The sequence below is a fragment of the Cervus elaphus genome, chromosome 5 (assembly GCF_910594005.1).
Source record: "Cervus elaphus chromosome 5, mCerEla1.1, whole genome shotgun sequence".
Classification (NCBI taxonomy): domain Eukaryota; kingdom Metazoa; phylum Chordata; class Mammalia; order Artiodactyla; family Cervidae; genus Cervus; species Cervus elaphus.
In genome coordinates this window covers 1,042,361-1,064,575 of record NC_057819.1, presented here as the reverse complement: position 1 = coordinate 1,064,575, position 22,215 = coordinate 1,042,361, and the positions used below count along the sequence as shown (strand labels likewise).

At 65.7% G+C, this 22,215-nt stretch overlaps 1 protein-coding gene across 4 annotated transcripts; it reads left to right on the top strand.

Annotated features, from left to right (window-relative positions):
- Nucleotides 1-1,338: 1,338 nt before the first annotated feature.
- Nucleotides 1,339-21,332, top strand: HIC2 (HIC ZBTB transcriptional repressor 2). 4 transcript variants are annotated; one of them, XM_043901111.1, is made up of 3 exons: nucleotides 1,339-1,504; nucleotides 14,520-14,617; nucleotides 15,712-21,332. In XM_043901111.1, the coding sequence occupies exons 2-3, from the start codon at nucleotides 14,592-14,594 to the stop codon at nucleotides 17,522-17,524; spliced, it is 1,839 nt and encodes a 612-aa protein (XP_043757046.1). In that variant the 5' UTR covers nucleotides 1,339-1,504; nucleotides 14,520-14,591; the 3' UTR covers nucleotides 17,525-21,332. The 4 variants fall into 4 exon arrangements, with proteins under 4 accessions (XP_043757046.1, XP_043757044.1, XP_043757047.1 ...); XM_043901109.1 differs by lacking the exon at nucleotides 1,339-1,504 and adding an exon at nucleotides 1,856-1,987; XM_043901112.1 differs by lacking the exon at nucleotides 1,339-1,504 and adding an exon at nucleotides 2,679-5,069.
- The last annotated feature ends 883 nt before the right edge of the window (nucleotides 21,333-22,215 follow it).

Below are 22,215 nucleotides of genomic sequence, written 5' to 3'. Positions count from 1 at the left end.
CCATGAATCAATACTTTGCATGCAACACGTAAATATGATTTTGTAGTTTGTTTTTGTCTTTATTTTTCGCTTCATATCATTTGCATGCATCTAGATTGTAAAATGTCCTTATAAATACCATTCATAGTGCCTGTCACCATTCTCTCTTGTGGACAGCTTAACCTATTCCCTTCTGTCACTTACTTTGTGTATGATTTTTCAAAGGGCATTTGAAAAACATAATCACACATTAATTTAAAAATATTTTATTGAAATACAGCTGATTTATATATAAAGTTGTTTTAGCTTCAAGTGTACAGCAAAGTGATTCAATTAAACATATACACATTCTCTTCTGCTACATGTTATTAAAGACACTGAGGATTGTTCCCCATATAATAATTTTCAAATGCAAATTAAATGAACGACCAGGGAGTGCCTATAAGTCTCAGGTGTGCTCCCTGGCACCAGGGTTCCAGATCCAGTCTGGATAAAGAGGACAGTCAAACATGCAGTCTACAAACGCCATTAATTGCCTTAGCACAAAATTCCAGAAAAAGAATTACTGTCAAAGTAATGGTCATTTTAAAACATTTTTATTTTTGGCTTCCACTGGCAAATTCGTGTTCAGGAATGTTGAGGCAATTTATATGCTTCCAGTAGTATAGGAGAATGATTACCCACCAGACCTCTGACTATGTGTGAGGGTTATTATTTGATACTGATTTCCGATTTGTTAAAAAAGCAAACAAACAAGTTTTAATTTGCATGTCTTTGGTTTAGCAGGGCAGTGACAGCTTTTCAGTAGTTTCTTCAGCAAGTCCTCCCCTGAGCTTATTCCTGGGCTGTGTCTTAGATTCGCCACTGATGTCCCATACTTTCTTCTTCATCACGTTCTTGCCGTCTGCGGGACCTGTCTGTAGGTTTTCTGTTCTGGGTTAGGGCGCTCTGAGTTGAGTGCAGTATCTGCATTCACTATTTGCTTTCATATGTTAGGGCAAGTCCACCCTCGTTCCTGTTTTCGTTCCCAAGGCGGGAAATGATAGCTGTTTGGGGCTGTTTATTCTCCCAGGTCAAGTTAGAATTTTGTTAAGTCTGATAACCGTCCAACTAGGGTTTCATTAAACGTACAAGTTTATTTGGAAGAACGCGCTTCTAGTCTTGCCGGCAAACTTGGGTCCCTCCCAGACTTCAGGTGCGATGTCCTGTATTTACCTGGTGTTCAAAGTAAGCAGCGGTCCAGCAAGCGACCTCCTAGAGCACGTCGCAGTCCCTGGCCCGCTCCAGTCCCTCCGAACCGTCTGGGTCCCGCCTGCCAACCTGGGCGCGTCGCTTGACCCCAGGGGCCCGCGAGGGGCTGCAACCACCGGAAGGGGCCGGCTAGGCTAGGCGAGGGGTACCCCCATGCCCTCGGGGCAGGTAGGGCCGGCGGGCTGCGGGGGCTTCCTTCTGCAGATCAAGGCCGTCTGCGAACCACGCTGGCCGCCCGCGGAGGGGGCACGGACCTGGCGTGCCAGGGGTCAGGGTCAGGCTCAAGGCGGGGGGAGGGTCGGCTCCGTGTGGGGGGACCGAGCCCCCTTCTAGGGGGTGCGGTCCGGGCGTTCTGGGGCTGAGGTCGCGGCGCCGTCCCTGCACCCGTGGGCAGGGGGAGACCAGGTCCCCGGGCTCCACCCGCGCGCCCCTCCCCCACGCCGTCGCCGAGCGGCCGACAGGCCCCGCCCCCACAGGCCCCGCCCCGCCAGCAGGCCCCGCCCCCGCCGCGGCGCTCGCCCATTCAGATGTGGGTCAGGGGTGAGCGGGCGGCGCGACGTCACAAGCTTCCAAGATGGCGCCGGGCGGGCGGCTGTGAGAGGCGCTCGGCGCGCGGGGCGGGGAGCCGAGCCGAGCCGAGCCGGCGGCGGGGCGGGCGGGCGGACGGGCGGCGCGGGCGGGCGCGGGCGGCGCCGAAGAAGAGGCCGCGGGAGGGCCGGCCGGCCGGCGGGCGAGCGCCGCCGCCGACGCACACGAGGTGAGGTGAGGGGCGCGGGGCGCGCCCCCGGGAGAGGGGCGTGGGCGGGCGCGCGCCGAGGGGTAGCCGCGCGCGGGGGGTGTGTGTGTGTGTGTTTGTGTGTGTGCGTGTGAGGGGGGACGGGACCCCCGGCCGCCGGCCCGCCCGCCGCGGGGTGTGTGTGTGTGTGTGTGTGAGGGGGGCAGGCGGCGGGGCCCGGCACAAAGCCCCCGGCGCGCGGGGCTTGCGGGCGGCGGGCGCCGGCTCTTTGTGCCTGCTCCTCCGCGCTCCGGTCCAAGCGGTTCGGGGAGCCGCGCTGCCTGACAGGCGGGCCACCTTTATGCCGCCGCCGCCGCCGCCCCTCGCGGGGCTTCTTGCTGTGCCCGGCCCGCTGCCCGCAGGGCACGGCTGCGCGCGGGCAGGGCCAGGGCCGGGGGCAGGGGCGGCCTGGAGGGGCCTCTCCCCCGGGCCGGGCCCTGCGGCGGGTGGGCGCGCGGCCCTGCCCCCAGACCTCTGGTGCAGGCGGCCGCTCGGCAGGAAGAGAGATGGGCTGGGGGAGGGGGCGGCCGGCAGGGGGAGGGGGCCACAGGGCCCGGCGTGTCACTGTTTATCTGCCAGCATGGTTCATACTCACGCAGGCGGAGCTGGGGTGGGGTGTTTGGGGGGGGAGAGGCGGCGATGCCTGTCCCTGGGGGTGGGGGGTGGGGGTTAGTGACTTACGGGGAGGAGGGGACGCGGCCCAGATAAAATGCTCCACAGCGGCCCCACCCAGAACAGCGGAGAGTCGGCCCCGGGGAAGGGAGCCCGCTGCGGATCCGCCCGGGCCGGGACGGTTTCGAAGTTATTTACCGCGTTTCTCGGGTCCCCTCCACCTCCGGTGTGTTTCGCCCGTAGGAGTTGCCAAGCACATCTGGATAAGCGAGGGTCCCGGGCTCCCCCACCCCGGCAGGAGGAGTTGTCACCCGGGGAGGCCGCCCCTCTCTCTGACATCTGTGGCGGGGGGAGGGGCCGAGCCTTCCCGTAGGAATCCTGTGGGTGAAGATTGTTGACTGATGGATGCAGGGCTGTGCGAGGGGGGCGGGGGGGGGGGGCCGGGCAGGTAGCGGAGGGGCCTTCCAGAGCTGCTGGGGGTGTTCTCCAGGCCCCCCACCCCTGGCCGTAGGGATGGAGCCGGGTCACCCATACCAGGCCCTTTCTGGAGCTAGCGTTTATTGCTTCCTGGCTCCTGGCTTTACTCTTCTCCTGCGTTCCCATCTGCCAGCATCTGGGCTCCCTGGGCCTTTCAGCAGACATTTTCAAGAGCACAGGCCATGTGGCTGGTCTCTGAGCCCTGGCTCTGGGAGTGGGCTTCCGCTCAGCAGAGAGCAGGGTCGCTGCAGTAGTCTAAAAAAAAAAAAAGGCAGATGGGCTGGCCACCGGCTGGCCTCCAGAGACAAAGCTGTGCGGTAAGATCGCTGGTTTAGCTGGCTCTTAGCACCATGGAGTGGGGGGTGAGAGGCTGATACTTGAGGTCTGGAGTAAGTGGCCCTGCCTGCCAGGGAAGTCAGTCCTGTGAGGTCCTGTGGGCAGGCGGTGGCCTGGGAAGGCTGGCAGGGAGCTTCCCACCTGCCTTGGCAGCAGCGCTCCCAAGTTGATCTGTTTCCCTTGGGCTCCCAGCCGGCTGCGGGCCGGTTGTGGGGTGTTGCTGAGCGCCCGTTGCCCAGCTCCTCTGGCCATTTGGCTCGAGTGCTGGGGCTGCGCCCAGGGTTTCTCTCTGCAGTGTTTTCCTGCCAGTTGTTGGGACTTGCAGATTAGTCATTCGGCTTTTACAAGCAATTCCTGAAAAGAAAAATCTCCCTCTGGTTGCTGGCTCTGGGGGGAGGAAGCAGCAGCCTGAGGGAGCCAGGCCTTTAATTAAAGCAGAACTGAAATGACTGCTGCAGTTGCTGGAAGGAGGGGGGCGAAGGTGATGTGCCCTGTCCTGCAGCCAGGTACCTGCCAGGGACAGGTAGGCCGCGTCCCGTGCTCCCTGCCTGGTCTTGGCCAGCAGCCCGGCCTTCTCCACAAGCTGCAGCCCTGGATTAGTCCCCGCGTAGTGTTTTCTTTCCATGGATCAGGTTTCTCGTTTTGTTAATAAGCACAGCCTCCGATCCACTTGAAGTCAGCTGTCGTGGACTCAGCAACAGGGTTTTGCATTATTGAGCTGACAGGCCTGCTGTCTTCCCCGAGTCCTCATTGTCTGCCCGGAGGTGGCGGCGGGGTGGGGGCAGTGTCTGTGAGCCGGAGCTCGCCCCCGTGCAAGGGCTGGCAGGGCAGTTCTGGAGAGTCGAGGAGCGAGGAAGGAATAAAGTCCAGTTTACCCAGGGGACCCGCCGCCCTGCTTTTGCTCGGCCTGTTGGCCTCCAACAGTCAGCCCCACCCACGGCTGGCCTGCCTTGCCCACCGGGGCTGAGGGCCAGTGTGCCCCCCCGCCAGGGACTGATCACTGGGGTGGGGAGGGTTCTTGTTCCCAGCTGCACCTGCAGAGAGGAGACCACAGGTCAGCTTCCTCTGGCCCCGGCCTGAGCGCCTGACTGAGGAGGGCCTCTGGGAGCAGTGAGGGGCACTGGCCTCAGCGCTGTTTACTCCCCAGCGGCCTTGGACCGGGATGGGCTCCTCTGGACCTCGGTGTCTAACGTGTTTCCAAAGTGGGAGCAGAGCTGGAGTTCACCAGCGCGTATCGCGGCCCTCCAGAGCTCAGCCTGGGGAAGCCGCTGGGCACACTGGCTTGGGAACCCAAGGTGACACGGGGGAGTGCCCTGGGCACCTCAGGAGGTGCTGAGGGCCGGCCGGCTGCAGGAGGGTGTTCACAGGGAGCCCTGCGGTCTGGGAACGCGAGGCGGGGTTCAGTCAGGAGGAGGGAGACAGGAGCGTGGCCCTGTAGGTGCCTGCTTCCGGGAAGTCGGCGCCCCCGCTGCCGTCGGGCACCCGCGAGTCCGTGCAGGGGCCCTTTATCCGCTCAGGAAGTGTTTTGAGAATAGATGCGGTGCCCATGCCGAGAGCGTGGGGCTGGCCTGGGTCTCTGCCCTCTGGCGCTCAGCTTTGCCTCCCTGCGGTGCGCCTTCGGCCGGGAGGTGGAGGCTCTGTGAGTTTCCCGGGCTGTGCTGCGCATGCAGCGCCCTTGCGGACCCGGGGTTCACTCACAGTCTGGGGCTGGGGGCCTTGGGGATCCCAGCCTGGCTCCCCCTGGGTTAGGGGCTGCCAGCCAGCGGGGCCAGTTTGACTCGGCCCGGCGGCGGGGCTGCGCTTCCTGCTGGGAGGGGCCTCGCCCGAGGGTTAGGGACCTGGGCTGGGGGAGGGCTCCTGGGAGCGGCCGAGCCAGAAAAGCAGGTGGGGGCGGGTGGGGTTGCGAGTGTGCACCCCCCGCCCCCCGCGCTCGGTCGGGGAGGGGGTCAAACCTGGAGGGAGCCGCTTCCAGGCCCCAGCGCCGTCCATGAGGGGAGGGCCTGGGGCGCGCGGCCCGGGAGGGTGCGGCCTGGCCGCGAGCGAACAGAGACCCCCGGAGACGCCTGCCCGGCGGGTGGGGTGGGGGCGGGGCCTGGGGGCTCGAGCGGGCCCTTCCGCCCGGGCGCCGCCAGTGCGGTCGGTGCGTGCCTGTTTCCTGTGAGGGGCCGCCTCCGCGAGCACGTGGGTGCGGGCGAGGAGGGAGGAGTCCGGAAGGGCAGGTGGCCGGCCTCTGGGGGCGCCCGGGGCGCTCCCGCTCGTGGGAATTCCAAGGCTCGCAAGGGAAGGCGGGGCCGGGCTTGGTGGGGAGGGGGCCTCCAGGTGGGGAGCTGGCCTCTTGCGGCCCTGGAGTGGTCGCTGTGCGCACTGGCCTCCCGTGGCCTGCGCTGCCCCCGTGGCCTTGGGCTTCTTCCCCAGTAGCACCTCGAAGTGGGTTCTCCGGCGAGAGTGAGGGGGGCTGCCCCAGTGCCCTGGGAACGCCCCCCACGTACACACAGGTGGTTGGAGGTCTCCCTCGCCCAGGCTCCGTTCGCAGCTCTTTGGCCTTCTCCTCAGCCTGCTTCCAGGCCTTGGGGCTCTTCTGCCTGTGCTGCTCGGAAGCTAGCAGTGAGCTCTGGTGAGTAGTTGCAGAATGGATGAGAAGGGGGCGCAGAGGTGGTGGCCAGGACGCTGGGGCGGCACCCCCGGCTCCTGGGGAACTTGCCCTGTGACTGGTAGGGGCTGCACCCGGCCCCGAGTGCCTGCTGCTCGGTGGGGGCCCTGGTGCTCCGCTCCGCAGGGATCACCTGGAGCCCAATGGATCCACATTCCCTGAAGCCTTTGAAGTGGATCCCACAACTGCTTTCCCAGGAGGTGAATCTTTGTAGATAACAGGGTCAAGGGAGCGGTGAGTCCCCTTAGATGAGCAGGGGTGGTCCCAGGCTGCCCCGTGGGGTCCCGCTTACAGAGCGAGCCCAACCGGCCGATCCCCCTGTAGGCTCCAGGGTCCTGGAGGAGCATTGGGTGCAGCGGGCTCATGCTTCTCATGGCCCCTCTTCCCCAGGTGGCTGTGGGAGGGTCGCCAGGCTGGCGTGTGCTGGGGAGCACCTTCTAGGGGGTCCCGGGAACCCCTTGCCGCTCTTGGCCCTGCTTGGCTCTCAGGCGGTCTGCTCTGGTCTCCGGGTTGCCTTCTGAGGCCTTGCTTGGCCTCTCTCCCCAGGTGTGGGGGCCTGGGAGCTCTTCCTGCTTCCCAAACAAGCCCCCTGGGGCTGCTGCTGGGGCCCCTGGAACTGGGTCCTGCCCCCTCTTTCTCGCCTTGATCTCATGGTGCCTGGGAGAGAGGGTCCCTGAGGTTGTTACCTAGGATGGTGTGTGAGGGAGCCCCTGACCATGGCCTGGAGGTGGGGTGAGGGCTGGGAGGGGCGCTGGGGCCAGAACCTCAGGTGAGGCCTGGCCAGCCAGCCCCTCCGACCCCGGCTCCTTCTGTCCGAGGGCAGCCGGCACTCAGCCCCCGCCTGCTCTGGGCGGCTGCCGGCGGAGGGTGAGCGGCCAGGCCGCTGGGTGTGGCGAGGGCGGCAGCAGCCGCTGGGTGTCCTTCGGAGCAGGAAGCGCAGTCGGGGCGCCCCTCGTCTGCTCTTCGCAGCCCGCGTGTCTGGCAGAGGGGCCCGTGGGCTCTGCCGTGGGAGGGAGCGGTCCTGGGCTGTGTGTCTCCCTCACCCGCCTTCTCGGGGCCCGAGGCCCTTCCCTTCGGTGGAGAGGGGCTGGCGGTTTTTTCCTAGCAGGTCTGCTTGGACACTGGGAGGAAGAAGGTGCCCACAGCTCCGGACGAGGTGGTGGGGGTGGCGGGACGAGAGGGCGGGGCCTCCCTCTGGGGCTCCTGGCCTGTGCGGGTGCCCCTGGGCAAGCCCCGCTGTGAGAGTGACCCTGGCAGGCTCCACACGTGGTGGGGAGTCCGCTGGTGGGGCCTCGGGGGTGGAGTGAGCCCATGGGACAGGCTCGGGCTCAAGGGCGATGGGCGGGGAGCCCCTTCTCTGAAAGGCCGTCGGGGTTCTGCCGGGTGGGGGTGGCTACTGCCGGGGACCGGGTGTGGACCTGGCAGCGCTTCCCTGGGCCGCAGGGCCAGGAGGACCCTTCCTGAAATGGTCCTTCTCCTCTGCCCCAGGGCCTGGACCTGTGCCTCCTCTAGGAGGGTGGGCCAGAGCTGGTGGGTCCTCCTCGAGGTGCTGGCAGTGTGGGGGCGCACGGGGACATGTCTGGGCGGGGGGCCGGGGCAATCCTGGCTGCCGTGGGAGGAGCCCTGGGCCCCCCAGCGGGTGTCCTCCTCGTCGCCACCAGGCTGCCGGTGGGGGCTGGGCCCGGGTGCCCTGGAGCTGCGGTGGGTGAGCCTGCGCCCCGAGGCTGTGGGCAGGGTGGGGGCGCTCTCCACAGCCTGCATTCCATGCATGTTGACACTGATAAGCGCCTTGGGCAGGTGGTACCCGTGCCCCCGGAGCCCACCCTGCTCCTCTGCCGCCTCTACGCCCAGCCCCTGGGGCTGCCCGCTCTGCAGGTGGCGAGTCCTGCTTCTGAGGCTGTTCTTGGAGGCCACCTAAAGTGGCGTTTCGTTTCTTGTCTTTGAAAACCGCTCTTCTCAGGTGCGGGCCCTCACCTGGGCTTCCAGGTGAGCAGCCGTGGGCTAGGGGTGCGGGCCCTGCCGTCAGGCCTGTTTCCTCTAGGTGCCGTGCAGTGCCCGCGGGGGGCGGCAGGAGTGTCTGAGGTGGTGTCCGACAGCTGTTGTTAGTGTGGCCTGCAGAGCCCTGGGGTCCCCTGGACACTCAGGATACTCAGACGTTCCCCACCGGCCACCGTCTGCTCAGTGACACCTCGGTGCTGGCCATGGCGCGTTTCTGGGTGCCTGGGCCAGGCCGCCGGTCGGGGAGCCGTGCGGGAGGCCCAGCGGTGAGCCTCGACTCCAGGGGACACAGTGTCGCATGTTCTCTGGGGCGAGCAGGGCAGGCCGTGTCTGCGACAGCACCGCGTCTGCCCGCCGCTGCTCGTGAAAGAGGGGCTGATGGGTGAGGTGGTGGTTCAGACCTGGGGACCTTTTCTGGGGTGAACGGGGGCCTCCCACCGGAGGGAGACCGCGCTCAGTGCTCTGGCCTGGGAGGCCGGGGAGGGTCTTGAGAAAGGCCTCTGCGTCTCCTGTGACGTGGCTGCGGCGACGGGAAGAACTCGTGTCCTTTAACCACGTCCGACCACATCGGGAAGATCTGCTCAGCTCCGTGAGCGGCTGCTTTCCGAATGACCAGTGCCTGGTGGTGCAGGCCTGGGCTGGGTGTGAGCGCAGGGCGGGCTGCTGGAGTCCTGTGCCACCAGGTGTGAGTTGGTCCCAGGTGCAGCGTCAGAGGCTGCTGCTCGTTGAGTTTTAAGTGTCGGATCGAGGAAGGCTGGCCGTCGTCTGAGGGGCCTCCTTCCCTCAGCCCGGCCTGTCCTCTCTGGCCTGCCTGCCAGGTGGGGGGGACCCAGGGTCCCTGACCTTGGGAGCCCCTTGGGTGGCAGCTCGTGTTGGCGGCGGGTGAGGGAGATAGGTGTGTCTCGGAGGAGGAGGCCCTCGGTCTTGCCTGGGGGCCACGGAGGGGCGGCCTGGCCCTCTGGAAGCCCTCCATGGACCAGCCCCTACGTGAACTTTATTCAGGCCCGGGAGTCCATTGAGAGCCGTAAGCCGGGGCGTGACTGGATGGACCCGGGTTTGGGGAGATAACTCGGGCCTGACGGCCCCAGGTCGAGGGGGCACCTGTGTTGGACTTGCAGCTTCCTTCCCCATGGATCCCACCTTCCTCCTGGGGGAGGCGCTCCTGGATGCGTCCTGTGGGCCTGGCCCCCGAAGCCCCGGTTTGCGGGTTTGTGCGGGCCTCCCGCGTCCCCGGCCACGTGGCTGGGGGGCCCTTTCCTGGATCTGGAAACTCTCTCCCCCGCGGCCAGCACGCTGGCTCTCGTAGCCTGAGGCGGTGGCGCGAGCCGCACGCACACGTCGCCCCTGTGAGAAGCGACCTGTCCTGGGGTCCCCACCTCTGAGCGTGGGCGCGTGCCACTTCCCCACGCTTGTCCGGGCCCTCGGACGGCGGGCTTGTCCTGCCCATGGGGCGGGGTGCTGGTCGTGCCTCTGAGACTCAGCCGGGCGCTGGGAGTCGCTGCGCCCCGTCCCGCGGGTCCCCGCAGTCCCGCTTTCTGCCCCACCTCAGCAGTGCACGGTCACCCGCAAGGGCCGCTTTGCTTCCTGCGCGGAGGGCTGTCTGTTCACATCTTGTCACTGGACGCGATCCCTTAACCAGTCCCTTCTGAAGAAGCTCTGAGCCGTTCCCGCCGAGTCCCGGGACCCTCCTGTCTCGCTGCCTTCCTGAGCTCAGCCGCTCCTGTTCGGTGGGCCACAGGGCCTGCAGCACAGGTGGGGCCTCCTCTGGGGGCACAGGCCCAGGGCACGGCCTGTAGTGTGTTCCTCAGCAGTTCCCTAGTTTTATCCTTAAAAATGATTTTTTAAAAACTGGTGGGTGCCTGAGATGTGTCTGCTCTTGCGTTTACAGTCGTGGACTGGAGCAACCTGGTGGTTACTTTGGCGTGCCCCTGGGCTGTGGTGGGAGGCCCTCCAGGCCAGGCAGACCCTTCTGCTTGTGGCCTCCTTTGACCCCAATCCTGGGCCTCGTCCAGTGCCTCCTGGGCATGCCTGCCGGGGTTTGCAGAGCCCCTCCCCGCCCCCCGCAGGTGTCAGCTGGACACCAGGACGGTTAGTGTCTCGGTGGTTGCTGCCTGCGGCTGGCCGACCCCTGCCCGCCCTGATGAGTGGTTCCTGGTGGTTTCCGTCTGTAGAGGTTTTTCTGACCTGGACCATTTTTAAAGCCTTGGCTGACTCTGTTCCAGTATCGCTTCGGCTTTTTGCTCCTTTGCCATGAGGCGTGAGGGGGTCTTAGTTCCCGACAGCTCCTGTGTTGGAGGGCGAAGTCCCCTCTGAGAGGTTTGAGGGTGGTCCCTCGGTGTCCTGCAGGTTCCTGGCTGGGTTTGGGGGTTCCTTCCTTCCCGTCAGGGCTGTTTCTCCCCTCGGGTTCTTGTGGTTAGTCTGGGATTGGGTGGTCTTGCTCGTCAGCCCTGGGACGGGGCCTGCACTGACCCTGCCTAAGAAATGTGCCAACTGTGAGCGACCGCACCCCAGGCTCTTCCCAGATGGGCACACGTCCCGTGTCTAGAACAGAAGCCCCTCGTGTGTCCTTGAGTCCTGTCCGCTCCCTGGTCCCCCCTCCTGTCCGCGCCTGCTTCTGACCTTGCCCAGGGCCCCCTGTGCCCCTTTAGGGTCTGGCTGCCCTGCTCCCCCATTTGCTGGCGGCTGCGGGATGTGCCGTGGTCAGCTCTTCTGACCCAGGTTTGCCCCACGCGCTGCCGCGGGGCTCTGTACCTGTTTGGCTCCCAGGGCTTGCGTGCCTCTCATCTTGGTCTTTCTAAAGTCTGACCATTCTCTTTTCTGCCCGGAAGTCCGCTTTCAGTCTTTGGTCAGCCGGTTGAACCCTGTCCTTGCTGTCTGCCATCCAGTTTGGGTTTTGTTTCTATGATTCTGTTGTGGGCAGGGTGTGGGGCGGGTGCCAGTCGCTGGGGTGTCTCTGCCACCACGCGGGTGCAGGGGTTGGCTGCCCTTTCCCGGGAAGGACCTCCACCCTGAGGGGTTTATTCCTGTTGTTCTGTGGGGAAGCATCGCCTCGTCTAGTACAGAGAAGTGGTGATAGAAGGTGATAGTTTATTTTGTCTTTTAGATCTTTTGAGAGTCGTTGGTTAGCACGAGAGTGGTTTCTACCTTCTCGGGTTGTTTCATACTTGGGGTGTCAGAGTCTGCGTCCTGGAGGGGCCCTGGGCCAGGCAGCTGCCTCGCTGACCCCTGGGAGGTGCCTCGGGCGGGTGGGCGATGGTGCCGGTCCCTCCCAGCAGGCGGCCCGACCCCTCGCGCACCTGCGGCCCTGTCCCACCTCCAGGACGGCCCTGGGGGCCGAGCCCCGTTTCCTAGTCACACCGGGCGTATTTATGTGGGGAAGGTGTCTTCCCTTTGGGGGCCGCCTCCTTCCTCTTGTCCCTGTCGCTGGGGGTTTCCTGCTTTCCGGGCCTTCTGGGGAGTAGGAAGCTGGTCTCCCACAGTCCAGCGTGTGCAGGTTCTGGGCCTGGGGTCAGAGTGAGGCTGGACTGTCTGCGTCCCCTGAATCTGCTCCCCAGACCGGGCCTGACACCCTGCAGGGCGAGTAGGAAGTGGGTGTGGGGGCTCCTCTGGGCCCTGGATCCTGGCCACGTGGGGACACTCCCCAGTGGCACCCCCAGCCTGCCGTGGGCGCCCTGCCTCCAGGCTCCTGCTCTTTTGCTGCCCGCTACCCCCTTCCCAAGTGCTCAGGCCCCTCTGGGCAGGGGGAGGCAGGGTGGGCACTTCATCTGGATGTTTTCGTAACAGTGATCTCACCCCGGGCAGCGCTCCCCTGCTCCTCCCCATCTGAGTGCTCCTGGTTGGAGCCTCCCTGCAGGGCCCTGCTTCACGCCTGCCCGGTGCCCACTGGTCAGCTGCGCCAGGGCCAGCAGGGGGAGCCGGCCGCAGGCCCCGTGTTGTGCAGGCGGGTGACGGGCGGCCGGAGGAGGGTGAGGGGCACGCGTGCAGGGTTCCCGCGGAGAGCGGGCGTGGCCTCCTGCCAGGCATTGGGTGGCACCGTGAGCCCCCCGGGTGGGCTGCCTGTGTGGGACAGAGGGGCTGTGGGCATCGGGAGCAGGCTCTGGGCAGCGGGTGGGGTAGGCACCTCCTCCCACGCTGCTCAGGCTGGGAGGCCCGACCCGGGTCCTGCCCAGCGTGTCTCCAGCACGCTGACCGAGCCCCGGCGTTTGTTTCCTGGGCGTCCCGTCAAGAGGAGGGCAGGGCTCCTGGCATTCACAGGGCCCGTTGCTTTCCAGGAGGACAGTCTGGGAGACCAGCCAGGAGTGGCTGGCGGGCATCCAGGCCTGGGCTTACCAGGGCTGTGGGGCCTGCTCACCAGCAGCCTCACCTGCAGGGCAGCCAGAGAGGCTGCGGAGGCCAGGGAGCGGCGGGAGTGGCCCAGGCCCCACGGTGAGGTGGTCAGCGGGCCATCGGACTGGGGGAGAAGAGGGCCGTCTGGCACCCCGTCCTGCCCCTGGAGGGAGGAGACACGGGGGTCGTCCTGGGTGGCGAAGTCCGGAGCGGGGCTCTGCTCCTGGCTTGCTCCGGTGACCTTGGGCAGGTTGCTTAACCCCCAGAATCCCGGTCTCATCTTCACTGGAGGCGGAGGGCATGCCCTGGAGGCTTCCCTGTGGGCAGGATCCTTGTCAGGCTGGTGTGGGGCGGCGGGGGCTGGGGCTGCCTCGCTCTGCCTCCAGGTGCCCCTCCTGCAGCCTGGGAGGGCCCGGCTCACACCTGTCGGGGCCACACCTGGAGCGCCAGGTGGTCCTGCCAGGTCGGTTGGACCCAGGCTTGAGGGGCAGTGGCCAGCATGAGTCTGCGGTCTCAGTGGCGCACCCGCTGTGCTTCAGGCCCTAGGGCATGGCGGCCAGGTAGTGGGCATCATGAGGGGCCCATGGCCCCCTGGTGGGCCGGAGGTGGGCTGGGATGCCTCCGTCTCTGCTTGAAGGGAGGGGCGCCTGTTGCCAGGCCCCGGCGAGACAGGGCTGCCCGGTGTTCCCTGGGTGTTTCCACCTGGAGGCTGAAGGACGGGGCAGCCTGAGGGCTGGGCTCAGCCTCCCCGGCTCCGGGCTCCGTGGTGGTCCAGGCCGAGGTGGACCTGAGCACCTGAGGGCTTCTCTCACCGCCTCCTGCCCTCCCGGCTGCCAGGAGAGGCCCCCCCCCCACGAGGCCGGGGTCCCTGCTTAGCTGTAGGGCCTGGCCTTCTGGGGGGCAGGGTGGGCCGGCCACCTTGGCTTTTTGAGGCCTGAGCTGGGGGGTGGGGGAGGGCACTCAGGACCTCAGCCAGGACCTGTCAGCTCACCCAGCAGTGGCCCTGTGGGAGCAGTCCTGGGAGCAGAGGGCTGGGAGAGTCACCCAGGACCTCTGTTCACAAGAGACCCCTTCTTTGGGGGGTGTCAGGGTCAGCCTAGCGGGGACAGCCCCCAGCCCACTTCTCTGACCCGTCCGTCTGCCCGGGCCCCGGGCATCGTGGGGTGGGGCGGCTGGGCCGGCTGCCGGGGCCTTTCCAGACCCTGGTGGCTTTTGCCAGGCCCCACACCAGCGGGCCTTGAGCTGCTGGCAAGCTGGGCTGGCCCCTTCCCTGGCCACCCCTGCCAGCGGGGAGCCGTGCTGGGGGCAGGAGACAGCTGGCAGGCTGGAGCGAGGCCTCCCGGCCACCCCGCACCCCGGGTCTGGGCACATTCCTGAGGACCTGCTGGGCCGCCCTGGCCCCGGGCGGGGGAGGGGCGCACAGGGAGGGGCTCCGGGCCCTGCCGCCACCTCCTGCCTGGCCCCGCGCCCAGGGCGCCCAGGCCTGCTGCAGTGGGGGGCAAGCAGCCAGGACCTCGGGACCCCTCTCCCAGGACCTGAAGCTCTGGGGGGGCCGGGAAGCCTGCCCGCATCTGGCGGCAGCTGCCAGCAGCCTTGGCGGGCTGGTATTGAAAGGGCGAGCCTGCGAGGGCCATGTGGTCAGGCCAGGCTGGGCAGGAGGGGGCTGGGCTCTGGGCAGGGAGGGGGAGAGCGCAGACCCAGAGGGCAGGGCAGGGGGCTGGGGAGCCAGAGGCGGTTGAGACTGGATCTTATAAATAGCCCGCTGCACCAGCGCCTCCATTTCTGACCTTTTGTTATGTAAATGTGGCCAGCCTGGAAGGGCCTTGCCCAGGCCTCCTGCCACCCCGCCCGCCCGCCGAGAGCTGCGTGCCTGTCCCCCCACTCCCCCGACCGAGGCGGCCCCCGGAGCACCCTGTTTCCTGTGGGGGTGCGGCCGAGCGCCCCACACCTGCCTCCTTCCTGCCCCCGGCCTGGCTGCAGGCACTGTGGCGCTGCCTGCTGCCCAGCTGTCCGGACGGCCTGGCCCTGCTGCAGACGGGAGCCTGGCCCTGGCCCCCGAGCTGCTCCTCCCCCCTTGCGAGGCCTGCGTGCTAACCGTGTCCACCTTCTCCGCAGGTGACCAGGCATTGATGCACCCCCAGGGAGGCCGCGCACTCGAGGAGGCCACCCCCCCTGGCTGCTGCTCACATGGTCTCTGGGCCCCTGGCACTCCGGTAGGCTGGGGGGGCTGGGGGTGCGGCAAGGGGCGGGATCTGCTCCTCCTCCTGGGGACTCGGGCAGCCGAGCGCCCGGCCTGCGTGCTGGCCGCCGGCCTTTGTGTGCGGGCAGCGCTGGCAGCGAGGGGGAGGAGGGGCTGTGGGCTCGCGGGCCCTCCTGCCCTGGCGTTCCCAGCCAGGTGTTGTGCGCCTTGGGCTCTTTGTCCCCCCCGGCTGGCCAGGGCGGGGAGGGGGGCTGGCTCCTGTGGCCCGAGTGCCGGCACAACGTGGGCACTGCACAGAGCCTTCCTGGGTGGACAGGGACGCGGGGGCTTCTCTGTCTTTGCAGACAAGGGCAGGTGCAGGCCAGGGAGGGACAGCAGATGGGCGGGTGCGACCCCTCCCGAGGGGGCAGGGCGGGGACCCGGGATCCCGGCTGGAGAATGGCCGGGGCAGTGCGCTTCTCTCCGGGGTCGGGCCCTGAGCGCAGGGACAGGAAGGCCCCTGTAGGTGGGCACGCGCGCCCGCCAGAGCAGCCAGAGGGGCGGGGCCGCGGCCTGACGCAGCCACCTTGGGGCTCTCTGTGCGGTCGTTCCCAGTGAAATTCCTCCCAGCGCGTCTTGGCCAGCCTGCAGGGTTTACCAGGCTCAGACCCTGCGGTACCCGGCTTGGCCAGGCTGCCTCTCTGAGGCACAGGCCGGGGGGGCGCGGGGAATGGCCAGGCTGCAGCGTCACGTGACGTTGCTGGAGGCTGCAGGTCCGACCTGCCCACGTGGTATTTAAGGAGAAGGCGGCTTCAGTGCGCTCTGGGCGACTCTGCATGCAGATCCGATTTCCGACCTGAACGGAAAGCCTGACCGCTGCGCGCCCAGGCGGGCGATGTGTCCCCCAGGGGCTTCTGTCCCCTCGTGATCCCTGCTGCTCACCTGCGGGTCCGTCTGGGCGCGGGGTCACCTTCCTCTAGGGCACAGCGCTCCGGTTTGTCTGCCCCGCACGTGTGCCCCCGTTGTCCGAGCCTTTTCAGGTGTACAGATGGGCTGGCGGCAGGCGGGCAGCCTGGGGGAGGCCCCAGGAGGCCCCACTGACGTGTGCGTGTCTGCTCGTGCCCGCAGGTGGTGCGTGTGGGCAGGGCGCGGGGACATGGGGCCCGACATGGAGCTGCCCAGCCACTCGAAGCAGCTCCTGCTGCAGCTGAACCAGCAGCGCACGCAGGGCTTCCTGTGTGACGTCATCGTCATGGTGGAGAACGCCGTCTTCCGCGCCCACAAGAACGTGCTGGCCGCCAGCAGCGTCTACTTCAAGTCCCTGGTGCTTCACGACAACCTCATCAGCCTGGACACGGACATGGTCAGCTCCGCGGTGTTCCAGCAGATCCTGGACTTCATCTACACCGGCCGCCTGCTGCCAGGCGAGCCGCCGGCCGAGCCCAACTTCAGCACGCTGCTCACCGCTGCCAGCTACCTCCAGCTGCCCGAGCTGGCGGCCCTCTGCCGGCGCAAGCTCAAGAGAGCTGGCAAGCCCTTTGGCTCTGGGCGGGGCGGCGCCGGCCTGGGGCGGCCCCCCCGCAGCCAGCGGCTGTCCACGGCCTCGGTCATCCAGACCCGCTACCCAGGCCTCGTGGATGGGCGCAAAGGGGCCCACGCCCCCCAGGAGCTCTCCCAGGCCAAAGGCTCCGACGACGAGCTCTTTTTGGGTGGCTTGAGCCAGGAGGGCGCACACGGCCTGGGCCGGCCGGTCTGTCCCGGCAGTGGGGAGGCCGGCCTGGGCGGCTGCAGCACCAACGGGGGTGGCGGCAGCTGCGAGCAGGAGCTGGGCCTGGACTTGTCCAAGAAGAGCCCCCCGCTGCCCCCCGCCACCCCCGGGCCCTCCCTCACCCCCGACGACCCAGCCCAGCTGAGCGACAGCCAGGAGGGCTCGCCCCTCTCGACCTCCGCCCCTCCGGTCGCCAACAGTGCCTCTTACAGCGAGCTGGGGGGCGCCCTCAGTGAGCCCATGGATCTGGAGGGGGCAGAGGACAACCCGCTGTGCCTGCTGGAGGGGCCGGGTGGGCCACCCCCCCGCAAGAGCCTCCGGCACTCGGCCCGCAAGAAGGAGTGGGCCAAGAAGGAGCCTGTAGCCGCCTCCCCGTTTGAGCGGAGGGACGTGGCGCCCAAGGGCCCGTGCCCGGGGGAGGAGGCCGAAGGGCTGGGCGACAGGGTCCCCAATGGCATTCTGGCTGGCAGCGCGGCGGCGGGCAGACCCTTCGGGGAGCCCCCGTACCCCTGCAAGGAGGAGGAGGAGAACGGCAAGGACGGCAGCGAGGACAGCGCGCAGAGCGGGAGCGAGGGCGGCCCGGCCGGCGCGCCCTACGTGTACCGGCAGGAGGGCTACGAGCCGGTGCCCTACGGCGACAACCTGTACGTGTGCATCCCCTGCGCCAAGGGCTTCCCCAGCTCGGAGCAGCTCAACGCGCACGTGGAGACGCACGCGGAGGAGGAGCTGCTCCTCAAGGAGGAGGGCGGCGCCTACGAGACGGGCAGCGCGGGCGCCGACGAGGAGGCGGAGGACCTGTCAGCGCCCAGCGCGGCCCTGGCGGCTGGGCCGCGGCCCTTCAAGTGCTCGGCCTGCGAGAAGACCTACAAGGACGCGGCCACGCTGCGGCAGCACGAGAAGACGCACTGGCTGGCGCGGCCCTTCCCCTGCGGCATCTGCGGGAAGATGTTCACGCAGCGCGGCACGATGACGCGCCACATGCGCAGCCACCTGGGCCTCAAGCCCTTCGCGTGCGGCGAGTGCGGCATGCGCTTCACTCGCCAGTACCGCCTCACGGAGCACATGCGCGTGCACTCTGGCGAGAAGCCCTACGAGTGCCAGCTCTGCGGGGGCAAGTTCACGCAGCAGCGCAACCTCATCAGCCACCTGCGCATGCACACCTCCCCCTCCTAGAAGCCAAAGACCCGGCGGGCCTCCGCCCCCCACAGCTTTAATCCGCGGCCCTTCGTGGAGCCTCCGCCACGGGGTCTACAGGGTGGCTCCCAGGGGTCCGCGTGCCGGGCGGGGCGGGGCTGCGGGGCCGGCCTGGCTCTGCGGGGGGCGGTGCCGGAGGGAGGGGTCCGCGCCCTCCCTCCCCGAGCCAGGGGTCACCGCTCAGTGGCGCTGGGACAGCGGGCCCCCACCGCCTACCTCTCCACAGCTAAAGAGCCCTCCGGGCCGGTGTGGCTGTTATTCCTACTGATCTGTTCTTTTCTTCGTTTTGAATTTTGTTTTTTAAACCAAAACCAACAAGAGTTTTTTTTCCTCCCGGCCCTTTGGGGCTGAGCCTGGGTCTGCAGACTGAATGTACGGGGCGCCGCCCCACCCCGCCCGGCTGCGGCCAGGGCCCACCCTCCGGGCCCAGGAGCTCCTCTCGGCCAAAGGCTCCCCTGGGCCCGAGCCCCCCGGCTGCCTCAGGAGAGAGTGCTTTCCCATAGTTGCCCAGGAATCTTTGTTTAGAGGTACTTGTTTTGATTATGAGAAAACCCCGTGTAACGTGTATGTGAGTGTGGGAACTGGAAGGTGCGGGGGGCGGGGGGCTGGCCGCGGTGCGGGGTCGGTACGTTTCCATTTTCTCCGTGTGTGTGTGTGTGTTTGTGCGCGTGCGTGCAGCGTGCGTGGGGATCATGTCACCCCCCTCCCCCCATCAAGGTGAAGAGACTTCTGACCTTTGCTACCTCTTGACTTGAACAGGACGTGGTTGGTGATGGCAGCTGTGGCCACGACACTTGTGTTTTCTTTTGGGCCCCGTCAGCAGGGCGCCTGTGTGTCTCGTGCGCGTCTGGCCAGCCTGCTGCCCTGACCCAGCCTGGTGGGCGTGGGCGCTCCGCTGCCCTGCCCGGGGAGCAGGGGAGGAAGTGAGCCCCTCCCCGCCCTGGCCCCTGGACCCCGAGGGCTTGCCCTCTGGAGAGCAGGAGCGCCAGCCTGGCCGGTGCCCGGCCCCCTTCAGCTTGGCACCTCTGGGCGGGCTGGCCAGGCCCCCATGGGCTCACCCTGAGCCCCACCCCCAGCCTGGGCTCCGTCAGCCTCAGACACCTGCAGGGCTCTAGAGGCTCGCTCGCAAGGCCGGGCCAAGGTCACGAGGTCGGCAGCTGTCCTCAGCCAGCTGCAGTCACAGGGCTGGACCAGCGGCTTTATATCCTTCATTTTGCTTCCTGCTCTTATTTCTTCTCTTTTCTTTCTACTTTAATTTCAGACCAAAAATTCCGGAGTCATCCCTTCCCCCCTCCAGAGACCCTCCAGCTGAAACCAGGGACCCGGGTGGAGGGCATGGGGAGTGAGGGGGCTTGGGCTGCGCGGGGCCCTGCTGAGCCCGCTGCCATTCCCTCTGGGGACGCCTGTTCCAGCAAGTCAGGCAGGACCCCCCCCAGCCCCTCTGCTCGTCCAACCCCCCCCCATCAGCACTTAAGCCACACGACAGAAGTCTGTAGCGGAGCTGCGCACACGCCCGTGGGCGCGGCCCGGCGAAGCCGGTGGTTCAGGGCAGAGCTTCAGGGACGGGCGTACAGGCCCTCAGGCGACCTTCGTGCGACGTAGTATTGTACCCACCCCGAGTATTGTGTCAAGCCTTCTCTGTATTTTAACAAGCAAAACACTAGTTTCTTATTTAAGACGTGAAGGGTTTGTGGGGCGGGGCGGGGTTCACAGGACACTTGGGTTTGTTCTCCTTTTCCCTTGGTTTCACGTGGAGTGCGTGCTCGTCAGTGTGTGTGGATGTGTGTGTCAGAGCCTCACCAGGAGATTAGGCCATTGGAGGCCCAGGGCGGCTTACAGTTCTCTGCTTTAGTCACTTAATTCCTGAATGTTTCGGAGAAACAGGAAACAAAATAGCAGATGTCATGTAGGAAAGGATTTAAAAAAAAAAAAAAAGCAAAAAAAAAAAAAAAAGATCACACCCAAATTCACAAAAGCTATTTTTTAAACCAAAGCACATTTTGAATGCATATGGAACCTCAATGGGCTCAGAAAAGAAAGATACTAATATATTTATCTCATTGTTTACATAAACTTTTACAGTTTCAGACCTCAGCAGCTGTAAGGCCAGTCCAGTGAGCCCCCACCTTCCGTCCGAGGCCCTGAGTCGGCCCGGAGGGCTCACGGGCAGGGGGGCCGCCCTGGTCGGGCAGCGTGGAGGCCCCGCCCTCGCGGAGCCCTCCTCCCAGCCCAGCTGGCACCAAAGAGCGGGGGCCTGCGCCCACCGGCCCCTGGGCCTCCTGGCCAGGCGGAGCGGTCCCGGCCAGCTGGCGCAGCAGGGCGGCCTTGGCTGTGGCCGCAGGAACCGAGTCTGGGCTTGGGCCCCGGGATGGAGGTGCACCCTGTCCCGCTGCTCTGCCCGCGAGACCCCCGCTGGGTTGATGTGAGGGTCCCTCTCAAGCCAAAAAGCCAGGACCTTCGCACGCCTCCGCGGAGACTCCAGCGGGTCCAGCTGTGGGAGGGCTCACTGGGCCGGTCCTTACCTACACAGACGGTGCAAACACTCGGAACAGTGTTGTTTTTGTATCAATATGTTTGTGCAGTGATGAATGTATTTATTTCTCAGACTCAGGGGCGAGCGGCAGGCCAGGCTCCGCCACGCCACACACGCTCCCCCGCGAGACCGAGCCCGCCGCCGAGGCTCCTCCAGGATTGCAAAAAAAAAAAAAAAAGACGGACCTTTAAGCAGATCTGAATCTCAGAGACGCGCAGCATAGCCATACACCTCAGCCTGTGAAACGGACACTCTGGACCCAGAACCTCACGCAGCCGGGTGTGTTCCCGGCGGCCGCCACCCGGGGGCGCCGGCTGTCCGCCAGCCCCACCCGTCAGTATTCACTGGACTGGCCGCTAACAGGAGTGCGATCGCTCATGGGGCGGGCGGACCCCAGCCTCTCTCCCGGCAGCCTTCCTGGGCCGGGGCGAGGCCTGGGCAACCAGGAGGGCAGGGCCGCTCGCCCTTCCCCCGCGGCTTGGGGACGAAAGCAGAGGCGACGGGCCTTTGGCGGTGCCCTGTGCAGGGACCAAGGCCCCCGCTCCCCTGGGCAGCGGTGGTCACAGAGCCCGCGAATCTGATGCCTGGAGGGGTGGGGCAGGCCCGCCCAGAGCCCGGTGTGACATTCCACGTCAGGGGGTGGGGGTGCGTCGTGGGAGTCGAGGCTGCCCGGGACCCCCGGCTTGTCACCCCACTGCGACTTTCTACCGGGAGCCCCTCCCCCTACCTCACCTTGCTATTTATTGCTGTAATTTATTGACCTCAAATATGCTGCATAACAGACCTCACTCGGGGCAGGAAGGGTCCCCGGGGCTCCTCCCCGCCACTCGGCGGGGCCCCATGGGGCCAGGTGCTGAGGGGAGCCCTCTGCCCCCACCCACCACTTGCTTCCCTCTCCCCCCGCCCGGGGGACCCCAGGTTGGGCACTGGCCCATTCACAAATACCTCGTCGGAGAGAGGGGATGGGGTTTCGCCGTTTTTTGACCGGGAACTGGAGGCGGACTCACGTCCCGCTAGGCGCCCTTCCCAGGAAGGGGGCGCACGATCGCACTCCTGTGCTGGCCACCGCCGCTGTCAGGCACCACACTGCCCTCACCTCCCTCCAGAGTCTGGATAATTCAGGTCAGAGCTGCGGGTGCGCAGCCCTCCAGTGTAATAAAGCTGGTCACTGATGTCTCCATTCAGAGCGTGCAGTCTTAATGTACAGTGACGAGATACTGTTATTTTATGATCTTTTCATTAAAAGCTTGATTCAAAACTCGTGTGAGGTCTCTGTTCTCTGGCTGTGTTTTCGCTAAATGACCGACTGCTTTCCTTTCTCTGTCCAGTGGTTTCAGGACCTGGGAGGTGGTGGTTGGGTTGCAGGGTGTGTGTGGGGGCATCTGCCCACCTCAGTCCTAAGAGTGAGTTTTAGAGGGGCCTGGGTCCTCATTTGGTGGCAGGTGAGCTGGGCAGTGGGGTCCACACTGTTGGCTGAAGCCGGCTGAGGCAGTTTGAGAAGCAGGGGGTGTGTAGACGGGCCATGGACCTGGTGGCCAGGATGCGAGGAGGTCTGGCCGGTGCCCAGCACCACCTTAGGGGCAGCGGGGTTGGGCTGCGGCAGGGGCCTGCTCCTTCCTGGCCACTCCTCCTTGGTCACTTGGTAGGGGAGTGGGAGAGGGGGTGAGCTTAGTCTCCAGGGTCGGTGCAGTAGGTCCCATTTCCTGGAGGACTGTCCCTCTTGAACCCAGGTGGGGGTCCCAGGCAGAGACAGACCCAGGAGGAGGGACGGCCTGGGGCTGGGAGGATGTCCGTCCAGCTCGGCCCCCGGGCTTCAGGAACCGCAGGTGGCCACAGGCCCACGGTGGGCCAGTCCCCAGAACAGCATGGCCATTGCTGCTGTGCCCCTTGGTAAATTCTGTTCAGCTGTTTTAAAAAGGGTTTTAATTTTTTTGGTTTATCAAAAGCGGTACTCAAAGATAGTTTGAATAATCAAATGGCTCTTAAAAAGGCTTAAAACTAAACATGGTTTCTGGTCCTTCCAAGCCCACCGCCACATGCTGGCCGCAGAGTAGGTGATCACTGCGGGTCATGTCTACCCTCTTCTCCCCTCACAGCCCTGAGTAAGTTACTAGGCAGTCAGTGTGATCTGGGGCTT

What these genes read in the sequence shown, in the direction of transcription:
- HIC2 (XM_043901111.1), top strand. Translation starts at nt 14,592, where the DNA reads ATGGTCTCTGGGCCCCTGGCACTCCG. An exon ending in TCTGGGCCCCTGGCACTCCG is followed by an intron (nt 14,618 to 15,711) that starts GTAGGCTGGGGG and finishes TCGTGCCCGCAG; the next exon opens with GTGGTGCGTGTGGGCAGGGC.